Source organism: Trichechus manatus, unplaced genomic scaffold, assembly GCF_000243295.1.
Source record: "Trichechus manatus latirostris isolate Lorelei unplaced genomic scaffold, TriManLat1.0 scaffold00016, whole genome shotgun sequence".
Lineage (NCBI taxonomy): Eukaryota > Metazoa > Chordata > Mammalia > Sirenia > Trichechidae > Trichechus > Trichechus manatus.
This window is the reverse complement of record NW_004443952.1, coordinates 25,714,415-25,733,231: the sequence shown is the minus strand read 5'-3', so window position 1 is coordinate 25,733,231 and position 18,817 is coordinate 25,714,415. Positions and strand designations below refer to the sequence as shown.

Sequence of the window (18,817 nt, the reverse complement as noted above, 5' to 3'; positions counted from 1 at the left end):
GTTGGGGGCTTGGGAGGTAGTGCAAAAGGCTGATACATGGACTGGCCCAAGGTCCCTCGAGAGGAGGAACCCAGGCTCATTCTGAATCCACAGGAGGAGGAGTATTTTGTCTTTCGCCTAAGTGTACAATCTATCTTGAAATTCGTAGGCGTCACCAGAGGGCTGGGGTTGGCAAGGCTCCCTCTGAGCAGTCTTCTGCCTCCCCCTCCCACCTCCTCCGCGTCCAGAGAGTCTTGTGCTCACATCTTTCTGAACAGTGCTTCTTCCAGAAGCTGCCAGCGGAGTTGACCACAGCTCTTGGAAGCCTGGCCTGAGGCTTAGAAAGCAGACTCAGAGCAGCCCAGATCCAAGTGGGGCCATGCAGGGGCACCCAGCAGCCTAGAGCAGGCTTGAACCAGGGCCTCAGACCAGCATCTTCTCTGAGGACCACTGGAAAAGCAGCCGTGGAACACAGGGCCCTTGGATCACCCACAGCGCCCATCACTTGGATGGGGAGCTAAGCCTCTGAGACGCATCTGAGGTTGCTCAAGGGGTGAGCTGCCTCGTGGAGCCATGGAAACTGCAGTGATTGGGGTGGTGGCAGTGCTGTTTGTGGTCACCGTGGCCATCACCTGCATCCTCTGCTGCTTCAGCTGTGACCCAGAAACCCAGGATCCTCAGGGAGGCCCTGGCCCCAGCTTCACGGTAGCCACATTTCACCAAGAGGCATCCCTCTTCACAGGGCCAGGCCACCATACCCAGCTGGCAGCTGGAGCCCGGGACTTCTGGACCTTCATGTGAGGCCTAACCAGCCCCCAGGATTCACCCTGCTGGGGGCCAGACTCTCCCATCCCTCAGGAAGCCTTCCCTGGTGTCCCACTCCTCAAGTCCTGCATCCCTCTCCTTCCCCTCCTGTATGCTGGGAACTCCTTGTTGCATCCCAGCTTTCTGGCCCTCCAGCCCAAGAGGTGGGACCAGGTGGGAGTCAGCCAGTGGCGTCACTAGGGGGGTATGGGGGTGCAGGCCACACGAGGTGACACTGTCAGAGGGGGGTGACACCCAAATGACTGCCTACAAAATTTTTGTGCAATGTTTCAGCAAAAATTTATTATTTTTCATAAAAATAAAATAAGTCCAGCATCCATGTATCAATATACCTACAAGGCTAAAACTCTATGCTAACTTTTTGAACCTTCTAACGCGCTCTGCTCGGAGCTGTCGTTATTTCCCAATTAAAATGACGCTTTGAACCATTTGATTTCGTCTGCACGCACTAAAAGCAGGTGCTGTTGTTTTCCTCGCTGTTGGTGTTTCTGTAGTCGCTGATTTTGTCAAATTTTCTGGTGTTTTAGCTACAATATTGTGATAATCAGTATTTGTGAAACTACATCAACAACCTTTCTGAGAATTAAGTAGTAATCAAAGGAAAAGAAGGAGAAAAATAAAAAAGGCTTCTGCTCAGTTACTGATAATGTTGTAATTCAATGTAGAAAGATTTTACAAAACAATTTGTTGTTAGTACTCATATAATCTAAGAAATATTACATTTAAGCAATTTACAGCTATATTTATCATGTGTTATTCTATGATTAAAATTGATAATAAACATCACTAAGGATTCTGTACTGTCTAGTATGGGAGGAGGTCCATGGGAGAGGTGACACCGTGAGTTACCGCTCTGGGTGACACCAACTTAGTGATGCCACTGGAGTCAGCTCTGGACCTGCCCTCAGGATGGGGCTTAGGATGTTTTCAAAGAGTAAGTAAGCAGACATAGTGTTAGATTTTGTGGTGGGCCAGCTCTGCTGATCTATATGCGGCACTAAAATTTCACTGGAATTAATTGTAAACAGGGTAACCTCCAGGTTACCACGGGAGGCTACACAACTCGTTCTATTCCCATCAGAGAAAGCAGCGCCCTCAAGTGGACACTTTTAGAAACCAGTTCTTATTTGCTCCTTAATTGAGGATTTTTTGCTTTTGCACATGAAAATTGCACAGAGCCCAACCCTGAGGGCTGCTAGCTGCCAAGTCCCCTGAAATCAGCCCTGGAATTACGAAACCAAAGAGCATTCGTGTAGAGCTGTTTCCTGGGAACAAACGATTTATTTTATAAATGGAAGTATATACCCTTTTATGGGTCTCCCAAGAAGCTGTTTGGTTTGGAAAACCACAAAAAGAAACAGGAGAAATTAAGAGTCACAGAAAGCAGGAGGCATTTTATTAACAGGAAAGACGGAAAGAAGACTTTTAAACGTATTTCAAATGAGACTTTGTTACTAAATCTTAACAGGTCACTTCTATTCTTCGAGAATGTGAGTGACTTACATCACTTAAGAATGATAGAAAACTCATGAACTGATGGACAATTTCAAATAAGTTAAAATGTGATGTGACATTCAGAGTATGTGACAAAGCTCATGTTTTCACTTCAAATAAAGAATTGTTCTGTTGTTATTAATAGAAAATCTGTTTCTCTCTGTGCCCATGAAATAAATGCTGTACCCATGTGTCTCCGTCCAGCTATCCTGGTACCTGCCTGTTGCGGGGGCTAGCCTGACCCTGGCTGGTGCTCTGGCCTCTACAGGTGCCCAGACAGGCTGCCCTTGCCACAGGGAGGACATTCAGAGAGTGAGGTAGTGAGGTTTAGGGCTGGAGAGGTGCAGAGGGTGAGGAGCAGGGAGAGAGTCAGTCTGATGGAGAGAGATGGAGTGGGGTGAGGATGGGGAGAAGAGGGGCACATCTCGAGGACAGGAGCTTCTGGAACCATGTCTGGATCACTCTGGACCCCAGAGCCCCTAAGCAGGGCTTTCATAGATACATGTGGAAGGGGTCTGGCTGCAGGGAGGCCCAGGAAGACTGAGTGAAGCGAACTGTTTAAGGTTGCGTTCTCCAAAAGTGGAGTTCAGGGTGCAAGATGTTTATTGGGGGTTAACACCTGTGAGAGAAGGAGGAGGAAGCAGGATTGGGCAGAGGAAGAAGTCAAACTGTGAGGCCGACCAAATAAAGCCCCAGCTGCTTGGGAGTGAGATCTGGAGGAGTGCAGCTCATCAGCGTGGCCCACGTGGTGTTGCAATGGCTGGGCCTCAATGTCCCTTTACCTTTGCTCTGACTCTGCGCTCTGGCCACTCCCTCCCCCGCCCCTCAGGCCATCCGCTCTCTGCCACAGAGGCGGGCCCTGAAGGAGCTCACAGATGGCGGCTGTCTGCTGACCACACTTCCCGCAGCTGTAAGCAAGTCCTTCCTTGAAGGGGGACCTGGGTGGTGCATCTCCACAGGAACTCAGTGGTGCTCTGTTCTCAGAGGCCCAGACCTGTCAGAGGTGGTGAGCATGTGCAGAAACAAAGAAATACATGGCACAGAAACTCCAGATGGGGACAGAGGGCTGGGCAGGACCTGGGAGGGGAGTGGGCCTCAGCCTCCCTCTGCTCCAGGTAGAGGCACCTTTTAGCTGGTTCTAAGGGCAGAGTGGTGGTTCTCTTGGGTCTCCTCCTTACTGGTGAAGACACAGGGGCCAGAGCAGGGTTGGGAGTCTCCCAAGCTGATTTAGGAAATAATATTGGAGTTATTATTCCCTGTCCTTGAGCATAGAGAATGTGACCCACCTGGAGCTGGGCCCACAAGGACTCACAAGGACACATCAACTGGGCCCTGAGGTATAAAGACAATAGCTAAGATAATCTTGGAAAATACCTTTTAGGGAAACTTTCGCATAAAGCCAATCAAACACAATACAAAAGATTTTCTACTATTTTTCTATTGGCATTTAGTGAATAGAAATTTGTTGGACCAGTGAAGACCCTCCTGACTGTCCTTACTGAAACCTGTACCAATGATTGTTAAGAAAGACAATTCAAAATGTAGGATCACAGTTTCTAGCCAATCTGAAAATGCTAAGCTTTCAATGGTTTTGCCCATTTGTAATGTTAATATATACTGATGGCTCTGTAGCTGTTCTTTGGACTCGGACATGGCTGTGGCAGCATGCTTGTCCGTTTTTCCATTCTTGCCTACTCTGTAATAATCTTTAAACTTGGGCAGACATGGCTGTGGCAACATGCTTGTCCATTTTCCCACTTTTGTCCTTTTGAATATATGCTGAATAAAACTTGCTTTTTGCTTTACTAAACTTTGTGATGCTTTTGCCCTACAACAAAGGTCACCCAGCAAGTCTGAGGCAGAGACTTGAACCCAAGTCTCAGGACCCCAGGCCCAGGGCTCTGTCCCTGCACTTGTGCTCACAACCCTCACTGGTTCAGCAGAGGAGGACCTGCAGGCTGGGGTCACATGACTGTGTGAACAGAGCAGTGGCAGGGAAGGCAGCCCCCCCCGAAGGGTGGCCAGTCTGTCAAGCCTCGAGGCCTTCTCAGGGCTCACTTGCTCATCCACCCTCAATCTACGCACCGCAACTCCATCCACTCACTGCTTCTTACTTCTTCACTTACCCATGCATTTACTTGTTCATCAGCCACTCATTCATTTATTCAGTCATTCACTCCTTCATTCAGTAAACACTGACTGAGCACTTACTATGCACCAGGCGCTGCCCAAGAAACACGGTAGTCATCAGATACAGTCCCTGCACTCAGTTAACTCCTAACGCTGTGACCTGGATAAGACCAGCCTGCAGATTACCCACTCTGGGTGCTCAGGGGAGGGATAGCTGGGGACACTCAGGGAAACCTTAGGGAGGAGGTGGCCCTTGAGCCAGACTTGAAGAAAAAAGAGGATTTCAACAAGGAGAATTTTGGGAAGGATGTTCCAGGCACAGGGAACAGTATGAGTGGAGGTTCAGAGGACATGTAGGGGAAGTTCAGCTTGACTGGGCATAAGAGATGAAGCCAGGCATCAGCCAGCTCCCGAGGGAAGCACTTCTTGCCACAGCTGGCCAGGATGTCACAAAGGAGGAGGAAGACAGCAAAGAGGCAGCCTCACTTGTCAAGCCGGGCAGGTACAGTTTCTCCAAGTACAGACACAATAGCATTGCGATATGCTGTCACCACAGGGGAGAAGTGGCCCCTGCAGTAGGAGGAGAGAGAAAGTCCCTGGAGGACTGTGACAATGGCCAGCCCCGAATGGAGGTGGAGCTGAGGGGTGGGAAAGACGGCTTAGGAGAGTAGGGTGTTTGAGAAGAGAAAGTAGTCAAGGTCAGCACACTGGAGCAAGCTGACAAAAGGAAGGGGCTGAGGAAGACCATCAGAGAAGGCATGAAGGAAGGTGGGGAGTGGGAGGGGGAGGGAGTGGGAGAGTAGGGGTACCATATTTAGCCAATAAAAATAAAAACCATGCAAATAAAAACCCTGAATTTGGACTGCTGGACTCCAGAGCTGTGAGACAATAATTTTCTGCTGTTTAAAGCCACCCATTTTGTGGTTCTTTGTTAGGGCAGCCCTGGGAAACTAGTATACTTCCTTATTAGAAAAACAGTAACCATAAAAACAACAACACAGCCTCCCTCGGAGCTAGGAATGGGTAACAGAAGGGGTGTGTAACTTCTGGGAAATGTCCTTAAATGGAGGGGAGTACTGTTCTCTGCCTTTCTTCCTGCCATCTGGCCAGGACTTGGATGCAATTGCTGCAGCTACAGAAGTCATATTGCACCAAAAAGGGGCCTTGGGAAGGGAGAGCACACTTGGGGGAACCACAGGTAGAAGTGCCTGGGTTCCTGATACTGTGGGGGCACCATACCTACCTCTAGGCTTGTACATCAACAAGAAATGAACTTTTATCTTATGTAAATTACTGTTGAAGTTTTCTACTACTCGTAGCTGAAACAAACCCTAAATTAAACAGCATGCTAATGCGTTTTGCTCCTATCGCGTGCACAAACCACTGGCAAGAAACTTTGAAAGGTCAGAAATGTAGTGTGACCAATGAAAGACCTTGGCAATATTTAGGGACTCAGGAGGCATGGGGGAGGAGGGTGTTCTAGAGGTATGGATGATATCATTTGTAAAGTAAGAAGCCGGTCCCCTTGTCAAGAAGGTTGATAAGTAAATTTCTATACTGCTCTGAGTTAGTTAGCCTGGGAAAGAAAATTTCAGACTCCTTATCATTTACAGGGTCTTTTCGCAAACATCTATGATATTTACTTTGTAGCAACCAGGCCCCTGGAATGCAAAGATGGTACCCTATTGCAAGCCAGCTGAAGGCTTAAATACTGGCTGCAAGGACTGGGGGATTTCACCTAGGGAGGAAAAGGTAGTTGGTGGTGGTGGGAAGGATCCGAGTGCTGGCTTCACATGGCAAGATAAAAAAAGTGTTTAGATTTCATCATGGAGGGCCCCAGGACAAAACCAGGACCAATGGGTGGAAGCTACCAATTTTAACTTAATTTAAAGAGAACCCTCTTACCCATCAGGGCTGGATGGAGTTGGCCGAGGGAGTTGAATTTCCATTGCTGGAGGTATTTAAGAAGAGGACGTTGCAAAGGGAATTCATCAGCTAAGCCGCTGTTCCCAAACCTGGGTCTACGTACTGGTACTTGTCCATAAAGAAACTTTCCAGGCCTCATCTTCCAAATGAGAAAGGAAAGGCAATGTGGTAAGTTTTTCACAAAGCTAAGTATTTACAATTTGCAGTACATTTTCTTTACTCTAAGATTATGCTCTTTCTATTTTGAGGGATGTTAAAATGTTCTTTTATTCCCTAAATTTTATTTATTTTGTTGTTGTTGAGAATATGCACAGCAAAATATACACCAATTCAACAGTTTCGACAAGTACAATTTAGTGACATGGATCACATTCTTCAAGTTGTGCAACCGTTCTTACCTTCCTTTTCTGAGTTGTTTCTCCCTCGTTAACATAAACTCCCTGCCCTTAAGTTTCCTATCTGATCTTTCCAGTTGCTGTTGTTACTTTGATCCCATATAGATCTTAAAAGAGCATATCGCTCAAGGCAGACTTTTTTTACTAGTTAAGCTAAATTAATGTTTTGTTTTAAAAGGCTTCAGGGGATATTTTTAGTTTAAGTTTTAAAGATTATTTCAGGGCGATGGTTTCAGGGGTTCATCCACCCTCCATGGCTCCAGCAAGTCTGGAGTCCATGAGACTTTGCAATTCTGTCCTACATTTTCCCCCTTTTGATCATGATTCTTCTACAGAATCTTTGCTCATAAAGTTCAGTAATGGTAGCTGGGCACCATCCAGTTCTTTTGGTCTCATGGCAAAGGAGGCAGTTGTTCATGGAGGCCATTAGCCACACATTCCATATCCTCCTCTTATTCCTGACTTTCCTTCCTCCGTTGCTCCAGGCAAATACAGACCAATTGTTGTGCCTTGGATGACTGCTTACAAGCTTTTATGTTCTCTTTGGTGAAATGTCTATTCAAGTCTTTTGCCCATTTTATGATTGGGTTATTTGTCTTTTAGTTGTTAAGTTGTTGAGGTTTTATACATGTCTTGGTTATTAGATTCTTATCAGATATGGTTTCCAAAAATATTCTCCCAGTTGGTAGCTTGTCTTTTCACCTTTTTAGTGTTGTTTGATGAAAAGAGTTTTTAATTTTTATAAAGTCCCATTTGTTTATTTTGTCTTTTGCTGTTTGTGCTTTTGTTATTATATTAGATAATCCATTGTTAAAAGCTAGGCCTGACAGCATTGTTCTTGCATTTTCTTCTAAGAATTTTATGGTTTTAATTCACACATTTAGGTCCATAATCCGTTTTGGATTTGTTTTTGTGTATGGTGTGAGGCATGGGTCCTGTTTCATTTTTCTGCTTGTGGAAATCCAATTTTACTGACACCATTTATTGAAGACTCTTCTTTCCCATTGAATGGACTTATCACCCTTGTCAAAAATCAGTTGACCATAGATGTGTGGGTTCATTTCTAGACTCTCGTTTCTATTCCATTGGTTTATGTGTCTGTTTTATACCAGTATCAGGCTGTTTTGATTACTGTAACTTTATAGTATATTTTAAAATCAAGAAGCATGATTCCTCCTACTTTGTTCTTTTCTTTCACATTGCTTTAGTTATTTGGGACCTCTTACCATTCCATATAAAGTTGAGGATTGGTTTTTCTATATCTGTAAAGAAGGCTGTTGAAATTTTGAACAAATCTGTCTTGGAAGAAATACAGCCAGAATCCTCCTCAGAAGCAAGGATGGCAAGACTATGTCTCACATAGTATCGTTCAGGTCCTCTGTTTCCTTGATGATCTTACAGCGTTCTTTTGTTGTTGTTAAATAATAGATGGTAGATTTTTATTGTTTAATATCCTTACTCAACAAAATAAAAGTTTGGGAATTCCATATAGGTTTACATTAAAAAATTTTTTTTACTAGCTGTGAAATCTGGAAATTTGGTAACCCTTATGTAAAGATTGGACAAGATGATGCTTGTCTCTTTGACTTGACCTCTCATGGGCCTGTAGTTTACTCGAGTGGCCCGTAGATGTCACTTCTGTGTGCTTACAGCAGCTAGATCATTTCATGGTAGAAATTAGAGAAACCAGAAATGTGATCCTGTTGCTTTACAGTAAATTAAACTTTATTGACAAAGTATTCATTTTTTAAACCATATATGACTACTTTGTGATAAATGCAAGAATACAAAACTATTATTTGAGGCAAAACAATTTTCAAATTTCTATTCTTAGAATTGAAATGATTACATTCCTAAACGCTCTCTGAGAATATCTCCTGATGTTGTTGTTGTTGTTAGGTGCTATCAAGTCGGTTCCGACTCATAGTGAACCCGTGCACCACAGAAGGAAACACTGCCCGGTCCTGTCCCGTGCTCACAATCATTGTTATGCTTGAGCCCATTGTTGCAGCCACGGTGTCAATCCATCTAGTTGAGGGTCTTCCTCTTTTCCACTGACCCTGTTCTTTACCAAGCTTGATGTCCTTCTCCAGGGACTGATCCCTCATGGCAACCTGTCCAAAGCATGTAAGATGTAGTCTCGCCATCCTTTCTTTTAAGGAGCAGTCTGGTTGTACTTCTTCCAAGACAGATTTGTTCTGTCTTGGAAACCTGTCCGCCATGGGTGAGCCTGCTGGTATCTGAATAGCCGTGGCATAGCTTCCAGCATCACAGCAACATGCAAGCCCTCACAGTATGACAAACTGACAGACACATGGGGGCGAATCTCCCAATATCCTCACAAATTCAGTGTACTAACAATAAGCTGTTTCTCTTGGTCAGAAGATTTCTGTGAGCATCTCAACTGGATAGTGTCCTTATCTGCGTGAGCAGGGACTGTGCTGTCCGTTTTTACAGAGCACACAACATCTAGCACTATGCCATATTAATATAATAATAATTTCCATTTGTATAGTGGTTTACAGAATAAAGATATAAAGTATCTGCATTCTATCTCTGCCTTTTTAAATACCAATTTATGTTAGCACAATTAAGCAAGTCCACCGGGCAAGGTGTCTAAGCTGCACAACCGTCCATGGCTTCTGTGCGCTAAGTAGTGCATCAGTGAAGAGACTCATCAGACTTGTTCAGCCTATCATTTCCCAAAGTTATTTGACTCCAAAGCTATTGTTCTTTCCGTTATGTCAAAACTGCCTTAAATGTAATGTCTGTCAGTAAATCATTTCTGAATTTAAATGAACTGAATAACAGATTGCCACAATTTGTTCTGTGTAACAGCCTCAATTTTCTCTTGGCTAACTAGTTATTCTACTTATAAAAAGAGTCTACTCCCCCTCAATAGTAGTTCAAGTTGCAGAGAAAGCCCTTTTCTTCACCGTTCTCAGTAATAAACCAAAGTGAATCTACTGCACATTTCTCATAGTGAAGGCTTTCTACCTCATTCATTCATTCATTCATTCAACAAATACTCATTGAGCACCTATTACGTGTTAGGGACCATCCTGGGCGGCATGCTGGGAACTGTGTTGGCAACAACATGACAGATGAAGCCCCATCCCCCATGAAGCAGCATTCTAATGGGAAGATAGTTAGTAAACAAATAAATACATAATTTAGCAGGTGGTAATGAATTGTTACGGTGTCCCTGGGTGGCACAAATGTTTAAGTGCTCAGCTTCTAACTGAAAAGTTGGTTCAAACCCACCTAGAAGTGCCTCAGAAGAAAAGTCTGGCCATCTGTTCCAAAAGATCATAGCCTTGAAAACCCTACCTGCAGTTCTTCTTTGCACACATGGGTTCATCGTGAGTCAGAATGAACTCAATGGCAACTACTTTTGTTTTGGTTTGGTAATGAGTGTTACAGGGGACGGAAGGCAATGGGAGGGTGTCCATGTTAGGTGAGAAGATGCCCTTCGTGCAAAGATCTGAGTGACAGGAAGGAGATAGTAGTGTCAAGATCTGGAGGAAACACCTTCCAGGTCTTGCTCAGAAGGCAGCTTGGTTATTTGAGAACCAGCATGGAAGCCAGTGTGGCTGGAAGGGTGGAAGGAGGGGCCGGTAGTGGGACATGAGGCTGAAGAAGTGGACAGGATGCAGACTGTATGGGCCTCGCAGGCCACAGAATGGAGTTCAGATTTTATTCCCAAGTGGGACAGGATGCCAGTGGAAGATTTTGAGTTGGGCAGAGACATGATCTAAAGTGTAAAGAGTGGCCTGCAGGGAAGCACGTGCACCAAATGAATGGGTTCAAGTTGGATATATTTTAAAGGTGGCAGACAGGACTACTTGATGGAGTGGACATGGAGGGTGAAGGAAAGAATAATCAAGGATGATCTATAGGTTTTTGGCTTGAACAGCCAGGTGAGTGGTGGTGCTCCTATTTACGTAAATGGGAAAGACTGGAGAATAAGTTGAAAGAGGGGCATTGAGAAACTGACAGTTGTATTTGGGATGTGTTAAATCTGAGGGGTTCATTATACATCCAAGTGCAGATGCCAAATAGGCAGGTAGTAATTCAAGTCTGGACTATGGAGGATGGGTTGGGGCTGGAAGGCTGCTGTGAGATTCATGTTTGTGGATCTCTGTTACCTAGGCAGCTTAGATATAATAAGAGCCATTTAACTTACTCTAATGATGCCTACAAATTTAGTGTAAGTCCATAATATCTTCATTGCATTTCAATTGGGATATTTACTGAGTTCTACATCTGCCAAAGCTGTCAGACACTTGTGGCATAATAATGCACACATAGTATACTAAGGGGCATACTCTGGGCTGTATTAAAGAGCTGAATGCCTCATGAGTGCTTGATTTTGATGCTGTACTTGGAGGCTATTTTCCTTCTTCTCTTCCTTCATGTTAATGCATCTGACATCATCTCTGTCTTCACCCAGGGGAAAATTAAATGGAACTCAATGATTGAACATCAGGGCCAAATGCAGAGGAGGAGGGGAGGCCCCAGAAGGAGGAGGCAGAGGGGTTGAAGAGACCACAAGACTTGTTGGGAGAGGAGGTGAAGAGAGAGGAAGTCCAGAGACAAGAGACTCTCAGGCAGACTGAGAGAGGGGCAACTGCTTAGGCAGTGGCAACTGTTAAGAACAAAGGTTGGCCATGACCTTTGAAGAGCAGGAGGAGCAACCTGAATAGAGTAGAGGATCCACTCCTGATCCCTCACCTGTGGATACTGTGGAGACTGCAACAGGTGACTTGAACTCAAAGGAAAGCACTACAGTGTGTGTAAATCTTTCTGAACTTCATGTAGGTGCTGAATTGACTAATCCTTAGACGGCTACTATTTTTTCAGTTATGATCTTTATTGTTTCACCCTTCTGAAGTTAAGGATGTAGTACGGGGATTACAGTTAGATGAGGAAATCGAGGCTTAAAGAGGCAAAGCACAAAACACAATATGAAGAAATCATTTAGATCCTTTTTCAAACTAATTGTAAATAAATAAATAAATAAAAGAAAGAAAAAATAGAAAAGATTTCATGACATTTATGAGATAATTGGGAATTTCAAATTTGGAAATAACTAGATATTTGATGATATTAAAAAGTACTGATAAAATTTTACATGTGGTAATAGTATTGTGGTTATGTTAACAGAAGTCATCTTTTACAGATACATATTTATTTTTTATGGATGTAATAAAATACTGACAGGTATAATTATATGATGGCTGTAATGATATTATGTCTGGGATTTGCCTCAAAATAATGACTGAGTGGGAGAAGTGGGTAAGAATGTGAAGGAAAGGAGCTTGGCTATGAGTTTGTCATTGCAGTGCGATGGCTCACTTTTGTGTGGCCTTTCTCGCCATGGTCTTGTAACTCCCACGCAGGTGATTGGGTGGGACTGTGAAGACAGAGTAATTGTGGCCCACCAAAGGGATTAGTCAGTTTTGCCTTCCTGTTGGGCTTGAGGTGAGCCATCCGAGAGGCGGGAAAGAGAGGATCCCACCACCACCAAGGAAGAACATCCAGGAGCAAAGAGTGCGTCCTTTGGACCTGGGATCCCTGCGCTGAGAAGCTCCTTGAACCAGTAGACAGAGAGAGAGAGAGAGCTCTCAAGAAGCGGCGCAGAGAAACAGCGGCAGGAGACGGCATGGTGGGCTTCCTGGCCCATGGAGCAAGAAATCTGAGTGCCTGGGGTGCCTTTGGGGACTTATTGGTAGGAGCTAAAAGAGTTTTGCCTGAGCAGGGCAGAGGCTTAGGGCCAGAGAGAACTGTGCCTGCAAGCATAGCTGGAAAAAGGCTGTCCTGATGGAAGAACTGTACCAGTGTTCCTGAGCCTATTACTTTCCTAATAAACCCCATAATTGTGAGTATTGTCTGTGAGTTCTGTGTGGCCATTGCAATGAATTATCAAACCCAGCAGAGGAGTAGAGAGTGCTGTGGGAGGCACAGTTGGTGTCAGAATTGGTAAAGATGGCGGAGAGAGGAGGCATGTCTGACCTCTGCCTCAAAGGAATCAGCCTTGGGCTGTTGATCATGATTCTCCTTCCCCCTTGTGAAGTTAGAGGAGGTCAGGCACTGCCCTCATGCCGTTTTTATAGTCCTATTCTCTCTAATTTTGTGTATGTTTAAGACTGTCCGTAATAAATCAACAAAAGAATAAAGAGGTCAGGCAACTTGCCTGTGTTTTTGTGGTTAGTAAGTGGTGAGCCCAGGGCTGTTTGTCTTCAAAGCCTGCGCCCTTTATGACCGTAAAAATGGCATGGCATGGTGTCTGTCGCCTCTAACTTCCCGAAGAGGAAGAAGAATCAACATCAACAGCCCAAGGCTGATTCCTATGAAGCAGAGGTCAGACATTCCTCCTCTCTCCAACATTTTTACCAATTCTGACATCAGCTGTCCTTCCACAGCACTCAACTTCTCTGCTGGGTTTGATAATCCATTGCAATGGCCATGCAGAACTCAAGACAATACTCCTGATTGTGGGATTTATTAAGGAAGTAACAGATAACAATTCAGGATCAGAAATGACTCAGGGTACAGTTCTTCGGTCAGGACAGCTTCTTGGCCTTGCCCACAGACAGGCCTCTCCCTGGCCCTTGGCCTTTCAGCCCCTCAGCCCCTTGGCTTGTCTGCCCCTCTGGCCTCTTGGGCTGGCCTGGCCTCTGCCCTGCTCAGTCAATTGTTACAAAGCTCTTTAGCTCCACCAGTAAGTGCCCAGAGGCACCCCACTCGGCCAGGAAGCCTCTTGCCCGAAGGCACTATTCGACCTCTTTCCAACCCATCCAGGGCAGGAACTGTTCTCCCCAGCACTTCCTAAGTCAGGGCATCCCACTGGGAGGTTATTTTTCAGGATGAACTGTAATTTCTACTCCCTCATCCTGTTTCTTGCCTTCTCTGATCACTGCCAACCCAGGCTAGCTTAGGTAGTACATCCTGGATTTCCAAAGCATTCTATACTTCTCCTTCATGGCACTCAGCACACTTCTAATTACTCCGTCCATGTCCGCCTTCCTTGCCTGGCTGCAGCTCCATGGAGGCCAGGCCTTGCCTGCTGCATTCTCTGCTATGTGTCGGATGCACTAATAAAAAGCTCAGACTGCGGAAGGATTGAAGTAATCAAGTCAAAGGACAAGGATCTAGGATGAAGTGCTTCGGTTAGAAAGAGAGAGAAAAAGGCCAGGATAAAAGCACCCCTGGGTTCCAAGAAAAGCATGGAGAGGAAGAACTGAGAACGAAGGTCCTGAGAGTGTGTGTAAAACAGTTATAGATGAAAAGACTCAAGATCCTCACCAGTTCCAAAGTGAGATGGAGCTAAAATTTGGTTGTGCAACTTTTATAGCTCTTCCAAATAACTTCCAAGCTGAAGTTAATACACAGCATATGGGCTCTGTCATTCCCAACTAATACTTTTCTTGTGTTTATATAATCTGAGTCAGAGATCCCAGGACACCTTCCATGTGGGTTGTAATTTCTATAACCGCTAGGTCCCAGCCATTTCCTGTTGTGACAACACATGATGCACCTTTATAGCAATACCCCACATCCTAATGTTTGGGGCTTTCACCTTCTTGTTTATCAGGAAGGCAATTCTGTCCCCAGAAGCCCTCTCTCAATCATTCCCTCCAAGGGTTTGAAAGACTTGATGGTGACTGTTCACGACCTGCAGTCAGAGCTGCTGCCTTCCACTCAGCAGTTCCTGCCTCAGTGTCCTTCTGCTCTCCTGACCACCATCACACCATGGCCAACTTCTGTCAACATGCTGACCTTTAGAGCTCTTCTCTCTCTAAAAAAAAAAAAAAAAACCTGTTGCCATTGAGTTGATTCTGACTCATAGCGACCCTAAAGGACAGAGTAGAACTGCCCAATAGAGTTTCCAAGGAGCGCCTGGTGGATTTGAACTGCCAATCTTTTGGTTAGCAGCCATAGCCCTTAACCACCATGTCACCAGGGTTTCCTCTGGCCGACAGTAAATTCCCTCTCTCTCCCCTGAGAGGCTTTAGAAGAGTTTCCCACAACATTCCTCCTATTTATTCTCTAGTCCTTTTCTTTTGCACACAGGGGTACTACTGGCCAGGGGCCAGACCCAGCCCCCTTCTGCCCCTGGAAACAACTCTCCCTTCAGCCTTCAGGCCTTCGTTCTCAGTCTGACCGCTGTGCCAGACTGCCCAAATGGGTTTCTTTTTCAGACTGTTTCTCTCTCTTTCCTAATCAGTCTCTTACTAAAACCAAGTCACTTGTTGTTGAGTCCATTCTGAGTCATGGCGACCTTATGTGTGGCAGAGTAGAACTGTGCTTCATAGAGTTTATAGCTGTGATCTTTTGGAAGCAGATCACCAGGGCTTTCTTTCAAGGTGCCTCTGGATGGATTAAAACTTCCAACCTTTCCGCTAATAGCCAAGTGCTTCCCAGGGACTTCTATCAGGACCTTTAAAAAAAACTCCACTGCTGTCGAGTTGATTCCAACTCATGGTGACCCCATGGGTACCTACAGTAGAACTGAACAGCAAGCACATGAAAAGATACTCAAGTTCATTAGCCATTCCCACTAAAACCCACTGCTGTCGGGTTGATTCTGACTCATCGAGACACCATAGGGTTTCCAAGGCTCTAAATCTCTACAGAAGCAGATTGTCATATATCGCTCCTGTGGAGCCACTGGTGGTTTCGAACTGCCAGCCTTTTGGTTGGCAGTCTATCACTTTAACCACTGTACCACCAGGGCTCCTTACATGAGCCATTACGGAGCTGAAAATCAAAACCACAAGGAGCTACCACTTCATCCCCACTAGGATGGCTAAGATTAAAGAAAAAACAAAACAGAAAACAAGAAATGTTGGCGAGGATACAGAGAAATTAGAACCCTCCTCCATTGTTAGTGGGAATGCAATATGGTACCGCTGCTATGGAAAACAGTTTTATGGTTTCTCAAAAAGTTAAACATAGAGCTACCATATAACCCAGCAATCTCACTCCTAGGTGTATACCCAAGAGACTTGAAAGCAGTGACACAAACAGACAAAGGTACACTAATGTTCATTGCAGTGCTGTTCACAATAGCCAACAGGTAAAAACAACTGAAATGTCCACCAACAGATGAATGGATAAACAAAATGTGGCATATGCATACAACGGAATATTACTCAGCCATAAAGAGAAATGAAGTCCTGATACACGCTACGACATGCATGAACCTTGAAGATATCATGCTGAGTGAACTAAGCCAATCACAAAAGGACAAATATTTCATGAACACACTTACATGAAATACTAGAATAGGCAAATATATAGAGATCAAAGTTTATTCATGGTTATCAGAGGTGGGAGGAAGGGGGAAAGGGTGAGCCATTGTTTAGGAAGCACTGAGTTGCTGCTTATGGGGATGGAAAATTTGGCCATGGATATTGGTGATGGTTGCACAACATGATTGATATAACTGGTGTCACTGAACTGTGCACGTGAAAAGTGCTGCACTGATAAATGTGCTATATGTATGTTTTTACAACAATAAAAATAAAGAATACTTATTTCCCTCTATCCCCATCAACATCAGATTGTATTAGTCCTTAATTTTTGCTAATCTGCACGGCAAAAAGTTTGAAAACTGCTGGTTTAGAGCACTTCGTAAATGCGACAAACTTTTCTTTTGTGATGTTTAGTATTAAGGTTTTGTTTAGTCCTTGTAGCAAAAGAAATTTTAAAATTTTATTCTGTATTGTAAAAATTTGTACACTGGAATGTAATGACTTACAAAATATTAGCTGTTTAAATTCCAGCAGTGAATTTTCCAACTACCTCCCTCCAACAAAACTAATCTTTTCTGTGTATACTCAAAAAACACTCAAGAATTTCAATATAGTTTTAGCAAAAACAAATATTTACTTTTAAAAAGAAAATAAGTGAATTTAGAATTCATTAAGATAAAAAAGTTAAAATAAAGCAGCCTTGTTGCCTGACGCCCCTAACGGCACTATCTTGGTCAGATAACTTGTACCATTCCCCTAGCTTTGCACAATCAAAAAAAAAAAAAAAAGATACCAGGAATCCCACCCCACCCTGCTGCTGGGTAACACTCGAAAAAAAACAAACCAAACCCATCGAATTGACTCCGACTCATAGCGACCGTGTGTACAGCAGAACGAAACACTGCCCAGTCCTGCACTGTGTCAGTTCATCTGTTGACAGGCAGTGTTTCTTCCTTGCGTTAATACCAAATAACTAAATCACTGCCCTTGAGTCAGTTCTGACTCATGGTGACCCCATGTGTTACAGAGTAGAACTGAGCACCACAGGGTTTTCTTAGCTGTAATCTTTATGGAAGCATATCTACGGGCCTTTCTTTCACAGCACCACTGGGTGGATTTGAACTGCCGACCTTTCAGTTGGTAACCAAGTAGAAACCATTTGTGCCACCCAGGGACCTCTTTGTTAATTAAAAAAAGAACAACCAAACCTGTTGCTGTTGAGTCAATTCTGACTCATATCGACCCTGTTGGACAGAGTAGAAGCGCCCCACAGGGTTTCCAAGGCTGTAAATCTTTACAGAAGCAGACTGCCACAACTTCATTCCACGGAGAGGCTGGTGGGTTCCAACTGCAGACCTTCGGTTAGCAGCTGAGTGCTTAACCACTGCACCATCAAGCTCCTTCTTTTGTTAACAGAAACCTCTTAATTTTAGCCGAGCGTATGGCTCCCCAGCTAGACATGGTATTTCCCAACCTCCCTTGTATCTGAGAGTGACCATATGACTAAGTTCTGGCCAATGGGATGTGAGTGGAAATGGTGTTTCCAGCTTCCAAGTCAAATCCTTAAGAAAAAAACTCTCCACACTCTCTCTGTCCCTCTTCTTTTGGACTGGAATAGATGAAATAAAGTGGTGAGCCAGTGTTGATATTTGAATGAGGACAGCACCATAAGGGACAGTGGAGCAAAAAGATAAAAGGACAGGGTCTCTGCACTACCTTGTGGAGCAGCACAGCCTACCTGCCTTGGACTATCACTGTTCCATGAGCAAAAAAAACCCATCTTATTTGAGCCACGGTAGTTTTGTGTTTCTCCATTACTGCAATTTAACATGTGCCTTAATACTCTAAACCATTCAGTAGGTGAAAATCTTTTGTTTAAACTGTCTGAAGTTTAAGCAAAAAAAGAAAACAACCTGGACTGTTGATGTAGAAAGACTGTGAAACATAATAACCTTCTGCCTCAGATCCCAACAGAATAAAACTACCAAATTAAAACTCTTTTCTCTGACTTTGAAAATTATAGCAAAATGGAAGATAGTTTAAAAAAATAAAATTTCCTCCTACAAGTTGGAAATCTCAGTGTGAAAACCAACCAACCAAACAACCGACCAACCAACCAACCAACTTGGAGACCTAATCTCCTCAGCCTCAGTTTCCAACATAACTAACCCACAAAATTAAAATTTTTTCTTTAAAATGTTTGAAAATTTTGACAAATGACTTTCTCATTATGCATCTGAAATCCCGGTAGTCAATTTTTTAAAACTCTGGGACCTGGACTCCTCTTAGTTAAAATTAAAAATATTCCACAGAATTATGAAGCCACTGTCTTAAACTAGTTTAAACAAGAACCATTGTGGCTATTAAAAACTTTGTAAATTCTATCCATTTATTTTTGTTTAAAAACAAAGCCCACAAAACAAAGTGTGTCAACATCTGTTATGGATTGAACTGTGTCCCACAAAACTATGTATTGTAACTCCTAACCTCTATACTTGTGGTTATAATCCTATTTGGAAATGTTATGTTAATGAGGCAGGATAAGTGTAGGGTGTGTCCTGAGTCAATCTCTTCTGAGATATAAAAGAGATTAAACAAGCAAGCAAGCTAGCAGAGATGGGGAAATAGAGAGTGTCATGGTTTGAATTATGTCCCCCCAAAAATGTGTATATCAGTTTGGCTGGGCCATGATTCCTGGTACTGTGTGATTTTCCTATATGTTGTAAATCCTGCCTCTATGATGTTAATGAGGGAGGATGGGTGGCAGTCGTGTTAGTAAGGCACGACTGGATCTACAAGACTGGATTG

At 43.9% G+C, this 18,817-nt stretch overlaps 1 protein-coding gene across 1 annotated transcript; it reads left to right on the top strand.

The window, feature by feature from the left end:
• The first annotated feature begins 552 nt into the window (after positions 1–552).
• SPAAR (small regulatory polypeptide of amino acid response) lies at positions 553–780 on the top strand. The gene has a single exon (XM_023727319.1). It carries the CDS (start codon positions 553–555, stop codon positions 778–780), a length of 228 nt encoding a protein of 75 aa, XP_023583087.1.
• The last annotated feature ends 18,037 nt before the right edge of the window (positions 781–18,817 follow it).

Excerpts from the sequence above, each read along its gene's own strand:
- SPAAR (XM_023727319.1), top strand. The coding sequence starts at position 553 with ATGGAAACTGCAGTGATTGGGGTGGTGGCAGTGCTGTTTGTGGTCACC.